General features: G+C 49.2%; 1 protein-coding gene across 3 annotated transcripts in view; it reads right to left on the bottom strand.

Annotated features, from left to right (window-relative positions):
* The window catches only part of LOC149472050 (uncharacterized), a 481,288-nt gene that overhangs the window by 381,785 nt on the left and 81,181 nt on the right, over positions 1-18,322 (bottom strand). For 2 of the 3 annotated variants that reach the window (XM_089693286.1, XM_089693293.1), the window contains one exon: positions 1,505-2,323. The exons of the other annotated variant lie outside the window; for it this stretch is intronic. In XM_089693286.1, the coding sequence (XP_089549412.1) occupies positions 1,505-2,323 (819 nt within the window). The remainder of the gene's footprint in view (positions 1-1,504; positions 2,324-18,322) is intronic. 3 annotated transcript variants of the gene reach the window in all.

Raw genomic sequence — 18,322 nt, 5'->3', positions numbered from 1 at the left:
GGCTCTTGCTGCTGTGTCTCAACCAATAAGGAGAAAAAGACCGAGGAGAGCCACTGCTCCCGTGCACAGTGCTGGATAAGGATGGCGCTTGTGTAAGCATTAGGGGGGCTGTGGGGGAGCAGTGCACAGAAGTTTTTTTCCTTCATGCATAGAATGCACAAAGGTCATAAAATCTTCAGCCTTTACAACCACTTTAAGCTAAAAAAAAAGGGTTTTTAATACTACAAAATGGGTCACAACCTGACTTGCTTATCTCTATAGAAGATATGCTCCATGCTTTACTTACTACACAATATTTGTAAAACTTGAAAAACTCCACCCTGTTAAAGGTAAATAGAAAGGTTTTATATGGAAGAAAAATGTGACTGTCATAGCCTTCCAATAACGTCTACTCCTACCAGACACCTTCCTGTCCTCAGACACATTGCAATTTGTAAGACAATCTTGTTAAAGAGCAAGAATACTGTGCATTGACGAGGGACAATAAAATCTTACATGTTACTTATCAAAGCAGCAGAGGGAACCTGTAGTTTATGAAGATGTACCAGGATCTACTGACATAGCATGGGTGAGCCATGAGACCACAGGGGTGGTTGCCCTAAGTGCAAAATTTTCCATACATACACCTAGAAGAAGGAAGTTCTCAGATGTGCACATCATAGCAGGTGACTGATACAAATCAATGCACATCAGCAGCACCTTTTAGCTCTTCCCTTACCATGCTACCTCCTATAATAGTTTGTGTATCGCTTCTCACCACCAGCATGAAAGTTGCACATTACTCAACACAAGTTCCATTGAACAGCCTACTAGGACTTGTAGTCTCTCTGCCCTTCCTCTTCAGGAATGTCTGCTATAAGGACTAAATGAAGTCTGGTGTGATTGCTCTACAAATCCTGTAAGCCTGTGCTCTGCAAGGGGGTTGGCACACAGAGCACCATCATCGGTACTATAGGTTTGAAACAAACTTTGCTGTAATGTTCCATAACTTGCATAAAAATCATAATTGAAAAATTCATAATTTCACTGCGCTGCAACGGGCACCTAGATAGCTTTGCTCCACATTCCCTATCCACCTTGTCTCCATGATGTGTGTGACTTTGAAATTGTTGTGCTGTGTGATGGACTGATGGAAGGGACTCAGGGAGTGCTAATGGTCCACAAATTAGGGGGGAGTAATACTTGCCTTTCCCTGGGCGCTGTCAAACCAACACTACACCACTGCCAGGATTCCCTGGCTCAATTCATCTTTACTCTACAGAGAATGCCTACCAACACAAAGATATGAATGCAATGAGGTTTAGATGTCATCAAACTCCATAGGCCATTATTCTCAGGCATCCACATGCTAGGCTTTTCAAAACTAGACAAACTGGATAGTATCTGCCTAATATGCTGCTGTAGAGGGTCAAATACACCAGTAAGGCCTTGTCAGATCTGAATCTTGTCTTGTGTATGAAGTTAAATGGTGATCTATGGACATCTTACCATCGTTTTTACTCACCAGGTTGTTCTCTGTGCTCAACCACATTAGAGTGTGGAATATTAGCCTGAACATCCATCTCCTCATCTTCATCATTTGGAAGTGGACTGTAATGCTGCTGTGATATTGGAATATTAGGATGACCCACCATATTATTCATATCTTGTTGAAGCAGATGGTGTGACTCTGGTGCTAGAGCACCAGGATAATGTTGGCAACCCATCATATTACCGGTATATACTTCTTGTGGATATGGCTGTTGAGACTGATATGCTGGAACATCAGGATGATTTTGCATTATGTTACACACATTCTGTGGAGGTGGATGGTGAGGATTTGATGCTTGAAAATCATTTTGATGTTGGTGATCCATTATAATATACACAACTTGCTGAGGTGGATGTTGAGATTCAGGTGCTTGATGATATGGGTGATCCATTTTATTAGATACATCCAGTGGAGTTGGATGGTGAGGCTCTGGTGCTGCAGCATCAGGATGATGTCGGTGAGCCATTATATTAGACAGATCTTGTTGAGTTGGAAGGTGAGGCTCTGTTGCTGGCGCATCCGGATAATGTTGGTGATCCATTATATTAGACACATCTTGTGGCGTTGGATGGCGAGGCTCTGGTGCTGGAGCATCAGCTTGATGTTGGTGATCCATTATATTAGACACATCCTGTGGAGTTGAATGGTGAGGCTCTGGTGCTGGAGAATCAGCTTGATGTTGGTGATCCATTATATTAGACACATATTGTGGAGATGGATGGTGGGACACTAGAGCCGGAACACTGGAATGAGGTTGTGGGTACTGTACACATGGTTTCTGCTGCTCTGGGGCTGTAACAACAAAGTTACACAAGATGCCAATTACAATCACCTGAAGTACAGTACAGTAGCTGCTAAAAACATACACATGAAATTTTAACATTACTGTTCTTATACAGAACATGAGATTGTCATCTGCAAAAGAACCAGTGCAGGGTAAAGCAGGAGTCTGAATAAAATACTTCCCTGCTCACACTGCTTATACTGGTTGGCTCTTACATAAGGCTGAGGACTCTCTGCCCCCACCGGACAGCAGTGGTTCCTACTAATTGGCCACTGGCAGGTATTTCTCTTCGGTTCTCCTGGCAAGTATTTCTCTTCGCGGCTGATAAAGGTCCCATCTGCACTGGGTGTTTCAGGTGTATTGTCCAGCCTTACTGCCAACAGCCATGAGAGGCTGACAGCTGCTGCGGCTGGACAGGGCTGGATAGTGCACCTAACAGTATGAACGTTTAGGGGAACATGCACCCAGGGATAAATGGCCAGAATGCAGCCTTTTGGCGTTCTGGGCAATGGTCCCTGGGCACATACTGCCATAAAGGTCTAATAGGTGTGCTGTCCAGCAGCAGCAGCTGTCATCTTCTCATAGAGTTTGACAGGCTGCCGGCACTGGGGCAGGACCGTGCTCCTGGGTACTGTTTGCCTATGTCTATTGCAGGGGAGTTTTCCTCAGCAGATAGTGTAAGAAACAAGATTGATGAGTTATACCTCCCAACTTTCTGAGATGGGAATAAGGGACACCTGTTAGCAAAAGCATAGGACACACCCCCTGCCATGCCCCCTTAAAGGAGAACTATACAAAACAAATTATTGGTTAAACCCACAAGTGCTTTTTTTTACCACTACTATTCCTTCATATTGGCTTTTAAAATGTACAAATGCAGCAATTTAGAAATTGGATGAAAGGTTTAGGACTGTAAAACACTTTTTAATAGGGCGGGACTAACAGCATCTTATCTGGTCCACACAAGTGTCTGATGACCGGTTTGATTTTAAAGCACCATACATATGGAACATACAGGCACTATAAGGTTACAACTTATACCTAAATTTGGTTTTTCCTATATTTACCGTTATCCGTAAGCATCTATTGTTTGATCATATAGAAATTAGCCTATCATATTTTTGATTGTATGTACCTGTATACATTTATCACCAGTATTTTGCGTTTGTATTAATATATATATAAATTTTGTACATAAATAAATGTATTTATTTATTTATCAAAAAGGCAATTTTTGTGTATATGGTACGAAATCATACTGGTTAAAAGGACTCAAGGTATATTATTAAGTGGTGATCAAATTATTAAGGTGTCCAAATTATTGGTTCATTAAATATTTGCTGTATTTTAACGGCTGGAGGCACTGCGATATTTTGTTTGAGGGAGAGGACACCGCCCTACGTATTTAGAATAAATTCTTAAATAAACCACCACAGATTTATGATTATTATTCTGTCCCATTACTTTTGGTCCCTTAACAAGTGGTAGGCACATATGCAAACTGTTGTAATTCCTACACCGTTCACCTGATTTGGATGTAAATACCCTCAAATTAAAGCTGACAGTCTGCAGTTAAAGCACATCTTGTTTGTTGCATTTCAAATCCATTGTGGTGGTGTATAGAGCCAAAAATGTTAGAATTGTGTCGATGTCCCAATATTTATGGACCTGACTGTATGTAAGTGTGATTTTAATGAATTTTATGCAATAAAAGCAGTATAACGCTATGGAAGTCTCCCTTAGATTATTTTACTGAGGAGGAGGAGTTCCAAGGTTGTTTTGAAATGTTTTCCCACAAGAGGATCCCGGGCTCAAAGGCAGTGGTTGCCAAAAAGCATAAGAAGATTACATCACCTCTGGGGCAGGTTTAAGCACCCAAAAGCGCCTTCTGACCTACCTTCATACAGGTGGTCAATATATTGCAGTGAGTGGGGCTCTGGAGGGGGAGCACGAGTGAAACACCTATCACTGATGGTTTACTGACAAGTCCACCCACTGTCACCAGTGTCACTTTGAATTTAGAATTTTTTAATTTCTGGATGAGCAAGGAGCTTCGTAGCACCTAGACTTTATTCACTTGTATTGTTTGGTTTGCTATCTGGCTTGCTGACAATACCACCTATCTTGAACGTATGAAGTTATTTTGAGGAGCAAGGTGCTCCATAGCAATTGAACTTTATTCACATGCATTGTTTGGTTTAGTTTGTTTTTTTGGTTCAAAATTGTCACAATAAGGTTAATAGTACATAAGTTCACCGTGCACTAGTTTACATCTATGTTGGGGGAAGGTACAGCCCCAATTAGATGCATGCACTCATAGGTTTAGGCATCATATGCACTATCATGTATTAGGTTACATTTAGTGGGGGAGGTGTATTATAGTTCACCTCCTAAAGTATTCTTTTTGCTTATGGCTTTGTATATTGTATGCACTATCAGTATAATTTAGAGGCACACTCTTAGTGAAGAGCACCACAGCACATATTCACATCAGTACACATGTATGGAAAGAGGAACATATTATAAGAATTTTGTACAGTATAGGGAGGTGCACTGTAGCACTCCACACAACGAGTACTTTCTACACTCTATAGAAACTGCACAGCAGCACAGCAGTTTGACTCTCCCATTTTTTATTAGGTAAATAGTGTATTTTATATACAACTATATAGGTCAGACCAAAATGAGAGACAAATGATGGGGAAGGAGGGACAGAGGGACTTTGTTACAAATGAGGGACAGTCCCTCTAAATCAGGGACAGTTAGGAGCTATGGATGAGTTATGAAAATGTATGTCCCCCTGAAATATCACTAAGAGGTTTACTGCTAGCGGTGAATGCTGGGGAATGATATGGAATGACCTTCTAGAAGGGTCTTTGTCCTTGGGCTCCTGTCAGGAGAGGAGATGGTATTGGAGGTCTTTGCCCCACAAGCCTGCTTCCTGGGGAGGGTTCATACTAAAATAGAGGCATGAGCCTGGGGCCTATAGAATTCAAGCTGCTTCGTTGGAGGGTACATGGTGTGAAGCAGGAACATGGCTGCCTGTGTGGAGCATTTTGAAAAAAGACTTCACCTTTGAATAGTGTCCTGGAGAGCAGACTATAAGCTGCTGCTGGTGGACATTGTAGGAAGTTCCGGCTGTTAATCCAGGAGGTACTTGTGCATCCTGGTTTCCTACTAATACAGATTGCAAAGCCCCGCTTAGCCTGCATTGACTGTAGCTACTAGATAGGTCTGGCACCATTATTTGCCTATTTTGGGGTATCCTGTACCCTAATCCTCTCTCCTGAGCCTACTGCACTTTAACTCTCTGAAACTGTCTGAGGCCCAATTCCCTGTCAAAGATGTCACGGTGTCAAAGATTTCACCCTGAGAGTTGAAATACTAGCCCACATACCTGGGAGTCATCCTCATCTTCCCAGGGGTAAGGAGGTGCAACATTAATTATCAGCTCCATTTGAAATTTGGGTTCTTATGCTTAAGGAAATCCTAAGTTCATCTTGATTACATCAAGAGTAGTTGGTCCCTTTGTTTTCTGCATTACTTTAACTTCTTCAGTAAAAAACAGATATAACTTCTCACTACTCTCTACTCTATCATTATATTAGGGAATCTTAACATTAGAGATATGCAAATTTACATGTTTGAAATTAAAGAGACCGTAGGAACCTTTCAGCACAACCAGGGGCGGACTGACCATTTGGAAACTCGGGCACTGCCCAAGGGCCCGGGGTCAGTAGGGGGCCCCATGAGATGCCCCTGGTACCTTTTCATAGGCTTTTTTGAGTTTGCGCAAGGACACAGGGGCCCCATGATCCCCTATTGCCCGGGGGCCCCATGAGTTGTCAGTCCGCCCCTGAGCACAACCATATGTCCATATGCCTATACTTCAGACAGTGGATCACTAAAGGATCAGTCCACCAAAGAACAATCATTGACATCTTGGTAGACATTCAGTCTCCTGTCTCTTTCTTCTATCACTTGATCTTGCCAGCTTCCTAGGCTTCATCTGTAACCTAAATCTAAAATCCAGGCAAATATCTAAGAGCATTTATGAAATACATACAGTATATGGGAGCCGGTTTATCCACCAAAGGGTTTATATTTCCTTCCACCCAGGTGTGAGATTTACATAGCTGCAGATAAAATATATCTAAGCCCAAGAACAAAATAGAATTTATTGCAGCTTATCAGTTCTTAGATGCGGTGACTGCATCAGTTTTCACTTTTCAGCAAGTACAAAAAATACCCAATGATCTTTTCAGAAATACAATGTTCTTGTCAATATCTGTGAGCTTCAAAGAAAACACAATAAACTTTACCTTTATTTTGTAAACTACTAATCTCACCGATTCCACCATGTAATAGAGATGAACAAAGGCAGAGATAAACAAAATCTAGGTTGGGTGACAACTAGAGATGAGCGAATCGAAGTAGGCGAAGTGGAATTCGTTTCGAATATTGGAAAATTTTCGATTTGCGCCGAATCCGAAAAATAGCATACTTCGGATGCGCGAATCAAAATTTTTCCTAAAATGGCGGCGACATGTGCGGCGACGGAGCGGGGATGTCTGGGAAGGCACGCAGACAAGGCGCGCTGACCCATAATGCATTCCTTAATGACATGTGATCGCATTAGCCAATCAGCAGCCAGCCAGCCAGCACTGTGTAATGGTCGAGCTATAAATGGCGGCCATTTTAGAATTCTCCATTTGCCTCCAGTCATTCAAGAGAGGCAGACCTCTCTGTATTAGGGACAGAGTTAGGGACACAGAAACGTTACTTGGGGACAGAGAAACGTTACTTAGGGACAGAGAAACGTTACTTAGGGACAGAGAAACATTACTCAGGGACACAGAATTGTTACTTAGGGCCACAGAAACGCTAGTTAGGGCCACAGAATTGTTACTCAGGGACAGACACAGAATTGTTACTGAGGGCCACAGAATTGTTACTGAGGGCCACAGAAACGTTACTCAGGGACACAGAATTGTTACTGAGGGCCACAGAACTGTTACTTAGGGCCACAGAAACGTTAGTTAGGGCCACAGAATTGTTACTCAGGGACAGACACAGAATTGTTACTGAGGGCCACAGAACCGTTACTTAGGGCCACAGAAACGTTACTCAGGGACACAGAATTGTTACTGAGGGCCACAGAACTGTTACTTAGGGCCACAGAAACGTTAGTTAGGGCCACAGAATTGTTACTCAGGGACAGACACAGAATTGTTACTGAGGGCCACAGAATTGTTACTGAGGGCCACAGAAACGCTAGTTAGGGCCACAGAATTGTTACTCAGGGACAGACACAGAATTGTTACTGAGGGCCACAGAACCGTTACTTAGGGCCACAGAAACGTTACTCAGGGACACAGAATTGTTACTGAGGGCCACAGAACTGTTACTTAGGGCCACAGAAACGTTAGTTAGGGCCACAGAATTGTTACTCAGGGACAGACACAGAATTGTTACTGAGGGCCACAGAATTGTTACTGAGGGCCACAGAACCATTACTTAGGGCCACAGAATTGTTACTCAGGGACACAGAATTGTTACTGAGGGCCACAGAACCGTTACTTAGGGCCACAGAATTGTTACTCAGGGACAGACACAGAATTGTTACTGAGGGACACAGAATTGTTACTAAGGGCCACAGAACCGTTACTTAGGGCCACAGAATTGTTACTCAGGGACACAGAATTGTTACTGAGGGCCACAGAACCGTTACTTAGGGCCACAGAATTGTTACTCAGGGACAGACACAGAATTGTTACTGAGGGACACAGAATTGTTACTGAGGGCCACAGAACCGTTACTTAGGGCCACAGAATTGTTACTCAGGGACACAGAATTGTTACTGAGGGCCACAGAACCGTTACTTAGGGCCACAGAATTGTTACTCAGGGACAGACACAGAATTGTTACTCGGACACAGAATTGTTACTGAGGGCCACAGAATTGTTACTGAGGGCCACAGAACCGTTACTTAGGGCCACAGAAACGTTACTCAGGGACACAGAATTGTTACTGAGGGCCACAGAACCGTTACTTAGGGCCACAGAATTGTTACTCAGGGACAAACACAGAATTGTTACTCAGGGACACAGAATTGTTACTGAGGGCCACAGAACCGTTACTTAGGGCCACAGAAACATTACTCAGGGACACAGAATTGTTACTGAGGGCCACAGAACCGTTACTTAGGGCCACAGAATTGTTACTCAGGGACAGACACAGAATTGTTACTGAGGGCCACAGAATTGTTACTGAGGGCCACAGAACCGTTACTTAGGGCCACAGAATTGTTACTCAGGGACACAGAATTGTTACTGAGGGCCACAGAACCGTTACTTAGGGCCACAGAATTGTTACTCAGGGACAGACACAGAATTGTTACTCAGGGACACAGAATTGTTACTGAGGGCCACAGAACTGTTACTTAGGGCCACAGAAACGTTAGGGCCACAGAATTGTTACTCAGGGACAGACACAGAATTGTTACTGAGGGCTACAGAATTGTTACTGAAGGCCACAGAACCGTTACTTAGGGCCACAGAAACGTTACTCAGGGACACAGAATTGTTACTGAGGGCCACAGAACCGTTACTTAGGGCCACAGAATTGTTACTCAGGGACAGACACAGAATTGTTACTGAGGGACAAAGAATTGTTACTGAGGGCCACAGAACCGTTACTTAGGGCCACAGAATTGTTACTCAGGGACACAGAATTGTTACTGAGGGCCACAGAACCGTTACTTAGGGCCACAGAATTGTTACTCAGGGACAGACACAGAATTGTTACTCGGACACAGAATTGTTACTGAGGGCCACAGAATTGTTACTGAGGGCCACAGAACCGTTACTTAGGGCCACAGAAATGTTACTCAGGGACACAGAATTGTTACTGAGGGCCACAGAACCGTTACTTAGGGCCACAGAATTGTTACTCAGGGACACAGAATTGTTACTGAGGGCCACAGAACCGTTACTTAGGGCCACAGAATTGTTACTCAGGGACAGACACAGAATTGTTACTCGGACACAGAATTGTTACTGAGGGCCACAGAATTGTTACTGAGGGCCACAGAACCGTTACTTAGGGCCACAGAAATGTTACTCAGGGACACAGAATTGTTACTGAGGGCCACAGAACCGTTACTTAGGGCCACAGAATTGTTACTCAGGGACAGACACAGAATTGTTACTGAGGGACACAGAATTGTTACTGAGGGCAACAGAACCGTTACATAGGGCCACAGAATTGTTACTCAGGGACACAGAATTGTTACTGAGGGCCACAGAACCGTTACTTAGGGCCACAGAATTGTTACTCGGACAGACACAGAATTGTTACTCAGGGACACAGAATTGTTACTGAGGGACACAGAATTGTTACTGAGGGACACAGAATTGTTACTGAGGGACACAGAATTGTTACTCAGGGACACAGAATTGTTACTGAGGGCCACAGAACCGTTACTTAGGGCCACAGAATTGTTACTCAGGGACAGACACAGAATTGTTACTCAGGGACACAGAATTGTTACTGAGGGCCACATAACCGTTACTTAGGGCCACAGAATTGTTACTCAGGGACACAGAATTGTTACTGAGGGCCACAGAACCGTTACTTAGGGCCACAGAATTGTTACTTGGACAGACACAGAATTGTTACTCAGGGACACAGAATTGTTACTCAGGGACACAGAACCGTTACTTAGGGCCACAGAAACGTTACTCAGGGACACAGAATTGTTACTGAGGGCCACAGAACCGTTACTTAGGGCCACAGAATTGTTACTCAGGGACAGACACAGAATTGTTACTGAGGGCCACAGAACCATTACTTAGGGCCACAGAACCGTTACTTAGGGCCACAGAATTGTTACTCAGGGACACAGAATTGTTACTGAGGGCCACAGAACCGTTACTTAGGGCCACAGAATTGTTACTCGGACAGACACAGAATTGTTACTCAAGGACACAGAATTGTTACTGAGGGCCACAGAACTGTTACTTAGGGCCACAGAATTGTTACTCAGGGACACAGAATTGTTACTGAGGGCCACAGAACCGTTACTTAGGGCCACAGAATTGTTACTCAGGGACAGACACAGAATTGTTACTCAGGGACAGACACAGAATTGTTACTGAGGGCCACAGAATCGTTGAATTAAAGAGTATGTCAGACAACATGCAGAGGAGTGGCAGAGGAGGCAATGTTTTAGGAGCGAGCAGACGTGGCAGCAGAGGAAGGGGTCGAGGCAGCACTATTCGCAGCCAGAGGCCAGTGCTCCCAGTGTCATCCAGCGGTCGTGTCTCCACCGACAACCCTGCCGTCATCGATTGGTTGGCTCGGTCGTCTTCCTCTTCCCAGGTCACCTCTGACACCTACAGCCAACGGTCGGTGTGTACGTCAGACACAACCGTTAGTTGGCATGGCCCGGGAGCAAGCCCACTGAAATCACGTGTCCTCTACCTGCCCCTGTCCTTTGCTGTTCCCTCACCAAGCGAAGTATCGCATGCTGTGGGCTCAGCCCCACTGTACAGTGAGGAAGAGCTAACAGAGGGCGGTCAGGAACGGGGGGAGACATCCGCCTTTTCAGCAGCCAGGCGAAGAAGTACTGGCGAGGAGAGTGGCTCGGTAGCCGGTCTAGAGACAGGTCTGTCTCCTGACCCACACGCAGCCGAGGGGGCTAGTAGTGAGGCGGAGACCCTACTTGATGATGAGGAGGTTGATCGCACTTGGCAGCCTTGTCGTCATCAGGTAATTTCTTCCGCATCATCAGGAGAAGAGGGTGCCAGCTTGGCAGCGAGCGAAACAGTCGGTGGGTTGCCCAGGAGGCAGCAGGGTCGCAGCAGTGTCAGTGGAGCCAAACGGCCACGGAGTAGAGCACCAGCTCCACTGCAGCCTACCACCACGGCCAGTAGTGGTGCCGGTGCGCACGGAGGAAGTAGCAGTCAGCCAGTGAGGAGTAGCGGGGGCAAAGTTTCCTACTCGGTGGTGTGGCAATTTTTCGTCAAGCCGCCCGAGGAAGTAAACGTAGCCGTATGTCGACTATGTGGCCAGAAAGTCAAGCGTGGCCAGGGGGCCCATGTAGGGACTACAGCGTTGCGTCAGCATATGCAGCGTCGCCATTCGGTGGCCTGGGAAAACCGTGATAAAGATACGGCGGTTCTGCCTGCCCCAGCCCCCGCTCCATCACCCGCTCCGTTACTTGCTCCGTCACCCGACGTCAATCGCCCTCTATCAGCCAATCAAGGCTCCAACACCTCTGCTGAGGGGAGTTGTCGCTCGTTGGCATCTTTCGCTCGTTCAGATGCTCCTTCTCCTGCTACTCCTCTTCTCGGATTCCGTCAGCAGTCTTTCTTGGAATCCGTTTCCAAGAGACAACAGTTTGCGAGCACGCACCCGACGGTGCAAAAGCTGAACGTCCTCCTGTCCAAGTTGCTGGTGCTGCAGTCCCTCCCTTTCCAAGTGGTGGACTCAGCACCTTTCCGAGAAATGATGGCTTGTGCCGCGCCGCGGTGGAGAGTGCCAAGCCGTCATTTCTTCGCCCAAAAGGCAGTGCCAGCCCTGCATTCACATGTAGAAGAGATGGTGGGCCAGTCTTTGAGCATGTCGGTCTCTGCCAAAGTGCACGGCAGCGCCGACGTGTGGAGCTGTAACTACGGTCAGGGACAGTACATGTCATTTACGGCCCACTGGGTGAACGTGGTGCCGGCACAGCCGCACCAGCAACTTGGACAGGTCACAACGCTTTTGCCTCCACGTTTGCACGTCCTTGGTCCAGCAAACATGTCCGCCTCTACCACCTCTTCTTCCGCCGTGTCCTCAGCCGCCACCCCCGTGCCAAGTCCCATTACCCGACCGGCATATCACATGTGCAGGGCGCAACGGTGTCACGCTGTGCTGCACCTGGTATGCCTTGGCGAACGTAGTCACACAGGGGAGGAACTTCTGAGTGTAATGAACAGAGAAATCGACAGATGGCTGTCTCCGCGCAAACTGAAAATCGGAACCATGTTGACCGACAACGGAAAGAACATGGTGTCTGCTCTGCGTCAAGGAAGGTTGTGCCATGCGCCATGCATGGCTCACGTGTTCAATCTGGTTGTCAAGCGGTTCCTAAAATCCACCATCCCACTGCAAGACATCCTTAAAATGTCACGTAAACTTTGCATGCATTTCAGCCATTCCTACACCGCAAAGCACACCCTCCTTGAGCTGCAGCGGCAGAACGGAATTCCACAGCATCGCCTGATCTGCGACGTTGCAACAAGGTGGAATTCAACCCTACACATGTTAGACCGCCTTTACGAGCAGCGAAAGGCCATCACCGATTTCCTGATGTTACAAGCGGATAAAGGTACTCCCCTGTGTAACTTAGATGTCAGCCATTGGCAGCTCATGCGTGACACCTGCCGCTTGCTCAGGCCCTTTGAGGAGGCCACGCTATTCGTGAGTCGGCAGGACTATGGGATGAACGACGTCATTCCTCTGTTGCACGTCCTGGAACAAATGCTGTTAACAATGGCTGGTCAGGGTGCGGTAGACGTGGCGCACAGATCTCAACGCCACATGACCCCTGTGGGGGCAGGACAGGAAGAAGAGGAGGAGGTAGAGGAGGACATTGGTGCTCAGGAATTATTGAGTGAAATGGGTGGTTTTTCCACTCAGCGGACAGGAGTGGAGGAGCAGGAGCAACTGGTAGAGGAGGAGGAGGAGGAGACAGAGGACCCAGACGCACCGTGGCAGTATGCTGTGGAGATGGAGGCAGGGAGTCCCTCGCATTCCTTGGCACAAATGGCCCATAGCATGCTCGCTTGCTTGCGTAGCGACAGCCGAATAATAACCATCAGACAGAGGGATGACTTTTGGCTGTCCACCTTGTTGGACCCTCGCTACCGTTCAAAAATGGTGGCCTTTTTCACACCTGCTGAGAGGGAGGCCAAAATAACGTACTATAAAAACCACCTATGTAGTCAGCTGGTCTCTGCCTTTCTGCGCCAACGTCCATCCTCAGACACTGTGGGCCCTGTGCGCTCGCGTTCCGCTGCCATGGCAGCAGGGGAGGGGTGGGGTGGTAGGAGCAGTGGCAGCTCCACCAGCAGCGGCTGCCTCAGTCTGCAGTCGATGATGAGTAGCTTTCTTCACCAGCGCAGTGAGGAAACTACTAACCAGCCGCAGCAGCAGCAGCAGCAGCAGCATCAGGTGGACCTGGAGCAGGAGCTCAAACAACAGGCTTGGGCCTACTTGGACAGCACCCTGCCAACCGAGGTAGACAATCCTCTTGACTACTGGGCAATGAAACTTGACCTTTGGCCCCAACTAGCTGAATTTGCCCTTGAAAGGCTGTCATGCCCGGCCAGTAGCGTGGCATCGGAGCGCGTGTTTAGTGCGGCAGGAGGTATTGTAACTCCGCGGAGGACACGACTGTCCACCCAAAGTGTGGAGAGACTCACGTTTGTGAAAATGAATCAGGCGTGGATTAGTCTGGATTTCAAACCACCAGTTCCTGACACAACTGACTAAATCCGCCATGAATCATGCCCCAAACATGTGCCACTTTCAGGTCTCCTCACACTGCTGGTGTGTTCCATTTTTTGTCATAGGGTGCTGGCAGATTACGGGCCTCCCATAGCTGCTGCCAGGCCCCTAATCTGCCATGGGCCCCTATACCGCCTCCTCATGCTGCTGCCAGGTCCACAGTCTCTCATGGGTCCCTGTACGGCCTCCCATTGCTGCTGTCTCCATCGCCTCACTCTGCCATGTGCCACTTTCAGGTCTCCTCACACACTGCTGGTGTGTTCAATTTTTTGTCATAGGGTGCTGGCAGATTACCGGCCTCCCATAGCTGCTGCCAGGCCCCTAATCTGCCATGGGCCCCTATACCGCCTCCTCATGCTGCTACCAGGTCCAGAGTCTCTCATGCCATGTGCCACTTTCAGGTCTCCTCACACTGCTGGTGTGTTCAATTTTTTGACATAGGGTGTTGGCAGATTACGGGCCTCTTTCAGGTCTCCTCACACACTGCTGGTGTGTTCAATTTTTTGTCATAGGGTGCTGGCAGATTACCGGCCTCCCATAGCTGCTGCCAGGCCCCTAATCTGCCATGGGCCCCTGTACCGCCTCCTCATGCTGCTGCCAGGTCCAGAGTCTCTCATGGGTCCCTGTACGGCCTCCCATTGCTGCTGTCTCCATCGCCACACTCTGCCATGTGCCACTTTCAGGTCTCCTCACACACTGCTGGTGTGTTCAATTTTTTGTCATAGGGTGCTGGCAGATTACGAGCCTCCCATAGCTGCTGCCAGGCCCCTAATCTGCCATGGGCCCCTGTACCGCCTCCTCATGCTGCTGCCAGGTCCAGAGTCTCTCATGCCATGTGCCACTTTCAGGTCTCCTCACACTGCTGGTGTGTTCAATTTTTTGACATAGGGTGCTGGCAGATTACGGGCCTCCCATAGCTGCTGCCAGGCCCCTAATCTGCCATGGGCCCCTGTAACGCCTCCTCATGCTGCTGCCAGGTCCAGAGTCTCTCATGGGTCCCTGTACGGCCTCCCATTGCTGCTGTCTCCATCGCCTCACTCTGCCATGTGCCACTTTCAGGTCTCCTCACACACTGCTGGTGTGTTCAATTTTTTGTCATAGGGTGCTGGCAGATTACGGGCCTCCCATAGCTGCTGCCAGGCCCCTAATCTGCCATGGGCCCCTATACCGCCTCCTCATGCTGCTGCCAGGTCCAGAGTCTCTCATGCCATGTGCCACTTTCAGGTCTCCTCACACTGCTGGTGTGTTCAATTTTTTGACATAGGGTGTTGGCAGATTACGGGCCTCCCATAGCTGCTGCCAGGCCCCTAATCTGCCATGGGCCCCTATACTGCCTCCTCATGCTGCTGCCAAGTCCAGAGTGTGTCATGGGTCCCTGTACGGCCTCCCATTGCTGCTGTCTCCATCGCCACACTCTGCCATGTGCCACTTTCAGGTCTCCTCACACTGCTGGTGTGTTCAATTTTTTGACTTGGGTGCTGGCAGATTACGGGCCTCCCATTGCTGCTGCCAGGCACGTAATCTGCCATGGGCCCCCGTACCGACTCCTCATGCTGTGACGTTGCAACAAGGTGGAATTCAACCCTACATATGTTAGACCGCCTTTACGAACAGCGAAAGGCCATCACAGATTTCCTGATGTTAAAAGCGGATAAAGGTACTCCCTGTGTAACTTAGATGTCAGCCATTGGCAGCTCATGCGTGACACCTGCGCTTGCTCAGGCCCTTTGAGGAGGCCACGCTATTCGTGAGTCGGCAGGACTATGGGATGAACGACGTCATTCCTCTGTTGCACGTCCTGGAACAAATGCTGTTAACAATGGCTGGTCAGGGTGCGGTAGACGTGGCGCACAGATCTCAACGCCACATGACCCCTGTGGGGGCAGGACAGGAAGAAGAGGAGGAGGTAGAGGAGGACATTGGTGCTCAGGAATTATTGAGTGAAATGGGTGGTTTTTCCACTCAGCGGACAGGAGTGGAGGAGCAGGAGCATCTGGTAGAGGAGGAGGAGGAGGAGACAGAGGACCCAGACGCACCGTGGCAGTATGCTGTGGAGATGGAGGCAGGGAGTCCCTCGCATTCCTTGGCACAAATGGCCCATAGCATGCTCGCTTGCTTGCGTAGCGACAGCCGAATAATAACCATCAGACAGAGGGATGACTTTTGGCTGTCCACCTTGTTGGACCCTCGCTACCGTTCAAAAATGGTGGCCTTTTTCACACCTGCTGAGAGGGAGGCCAAAATAACGTACTATAAAAACCACCTATGTAGTCAGCTGGTCTCTGCCTTTCTGCGCCAACGTCCATCCTCAGACACTGTGGGCCCTGTGCGCTCGCGTTCCGCTGCCATGGCAGCAGGGGAGGGGTGGGGTGGTAGGAGCAGTGGCAGCTCCACCAGCAGCGGCTGCCTCAGTCTGCAGTCGATGATGAGTAGCTTTCTTCACCAGCGCAGTGAGGAAACTACTAACCAGCCGCAGCAGCAGCAGCATCAGGTGGACCTGGAGCAGGACCTCAAACAACAGGCTTAGGCCTACTTGGACAGCACCCTGCCAACCGAGGTAGACAATCCCCTTGACTACTGGGCAACGAAACTTGACCTTTGGCCCCAACTAGCTGAATTTGCCCTTGAAAGGCTGTCATGCCCGGCCAGTAGCATGGCATCGGAGCGCGTGTTTAGTGCGGCAGGAGGTATTGTAACTCCGCGGAGGACACGACTGTCCACCCAAAGTGTGGAGAGACTCACGTTTGTGAAAATGAATCAGGCGTGGATTAGTCTGGATTTCAAACCACCAGTTCCTGACACAACTGACTAAATCCGCCATGAATCATGCCCCAAACATGTGCCACTTTCAGGTCTCCTCACACTGCTGGTGTGTTCCATTTTTTGTCATAGGGTGCTGGCAGATTACGGGCCTCCCACAGCTGCTGCCAGGCCCCTAATCTGCCATGGGCCCCTATACCGCCTCCTCATGCTGCTGCCAGGTCCACAGTCTCTCATGGGTCCCTGTACGGCCTCCCATTGCTGCTGTCTCCATCGCCACACTCTGCCATGTGCCACTTTCAGGTCTCCTCACACACTGCTGGTGTGTTCAATTTTTTGTCATAGGGTGCTGGCAGATTACGGGCCTCCCATAGCTGCTGCCAGGCCTGTAATCTGCCATGGGCCCCTGTACCGCCTGGTCACGCTGCTGCTGGGTCCACAGTGTGACCTGGGTCCCTGTACCGCCTCCCATTGCTCCCACTCTGCCATGTGCCACTTTGAGGTCTCCTCACACTCCTGCGGTTTTCCATTTTGTCATAGGTTGCTGGCAGATTACAGGCCTCCCATAGGTGCTGCCAGGCCCCAAATCTGCCATGGGCCCCCGTACCGCCTGGTCACGCTGCTGCTGGGTCCACAGTGTGACCTGGGTCCCTGTACCGCCTCCCATTGCTCCCACTCTGCCATGTGCCACTTTGAGGTCTCCTCACACTCCTGCGGTTTTCCATTTTGTCATAGGTTGCTGGCAGATTACAGGCCTCCCATAGGTGCCGCCAGGCCCCAAATCTGCCATGGGCCCCCGTACCGCCTGGTCACGCTGCTGCTGGGTCCACAGTGTGACCTGGGTCCCTGTACCGCCTCCCATTGCTCCCACTCTGCCATGTGCCACTTTGAGGTCTCCTCACACTCCTGCGGTTTTCCATTTTGTCATAGGTTGCTGGCAGATTACAGGCCTCCCATAGGTGCCGCCAGGCCCCAAATCTGCCATGGGCCCCCGTACCGCCTGGTCATGCTGCTGCTGGGTCCACAGTGTGACCTGGGTCCCTGTACCGCCTCCCATTGCTCCCACTCTGCCATGTGCCACTTTGAGGTCTCCTCACACTCCTGCGGTTTTCCATTTGTCATAGGTTGCTGGCAGATTACAGGCCTCCCATAGGTCCTGCCAGGCCCCAAATCTGCCATGGGCCCCCGTACCGCCTGGTCACGCTGCTGCTGGGTCCACAGTGTGACCTGGGTCCCTGTACCGCCTCCCATTGCTCCCACTCTGCCATGTGCCACTTTGAGGTCTCCTCACACTCCTGCGGTTTTCCATTTTGTCATAGGTTGCTGGCAGATTACAGGCCTCCCATAGGTGCCGCCAGGCCCCAAATCTGCCATGGGCCCCCGTACCGCCTGGTCACGCTGCTGCTGGGTCCACAGTGTGACCTGGGTCCCTGTACCGCCTCCCATTGCTCCCACTCTGCCATGTGCCACTTTGAGGTCTCCTCACACTCCTGCGGTTTTCCATTTTGTCATAGGTTGCTGGCAGATTACAGGCCTCCCATAGGTGCCGCCAGGCCCCAAATCTGCCATGGGCCCCCGTACCGCCTGGTCACGCTGCTGCTGGGTCCACAGTGTGACCTGGGTCCCTGTACCGCCTCCCATTGCTCCCACTCTGCCATGTGCCACTTTGAGGTCTCCTCACACTCCTGCGG

Source organism: Staurois parvus, unplaced genomic scaffold, assembly GCF_062004578.1.
Source record: "Staurois parvus isolate SC_StPar_1 unplaced genomic scaffold, SC_StPar_1.0 ptg000024l, whole genome shotgun sequence".
Lineage (NCBI taxonomy): Eukaryota > Metazoa > Chordata > Amphibia > Anura > Ranidae > Staurois > Staurois parvus.
Note: the sequence above shows the minus strand (reverse complement) of the source record. Positions and strands in the feature narration are given on the sequence as shown.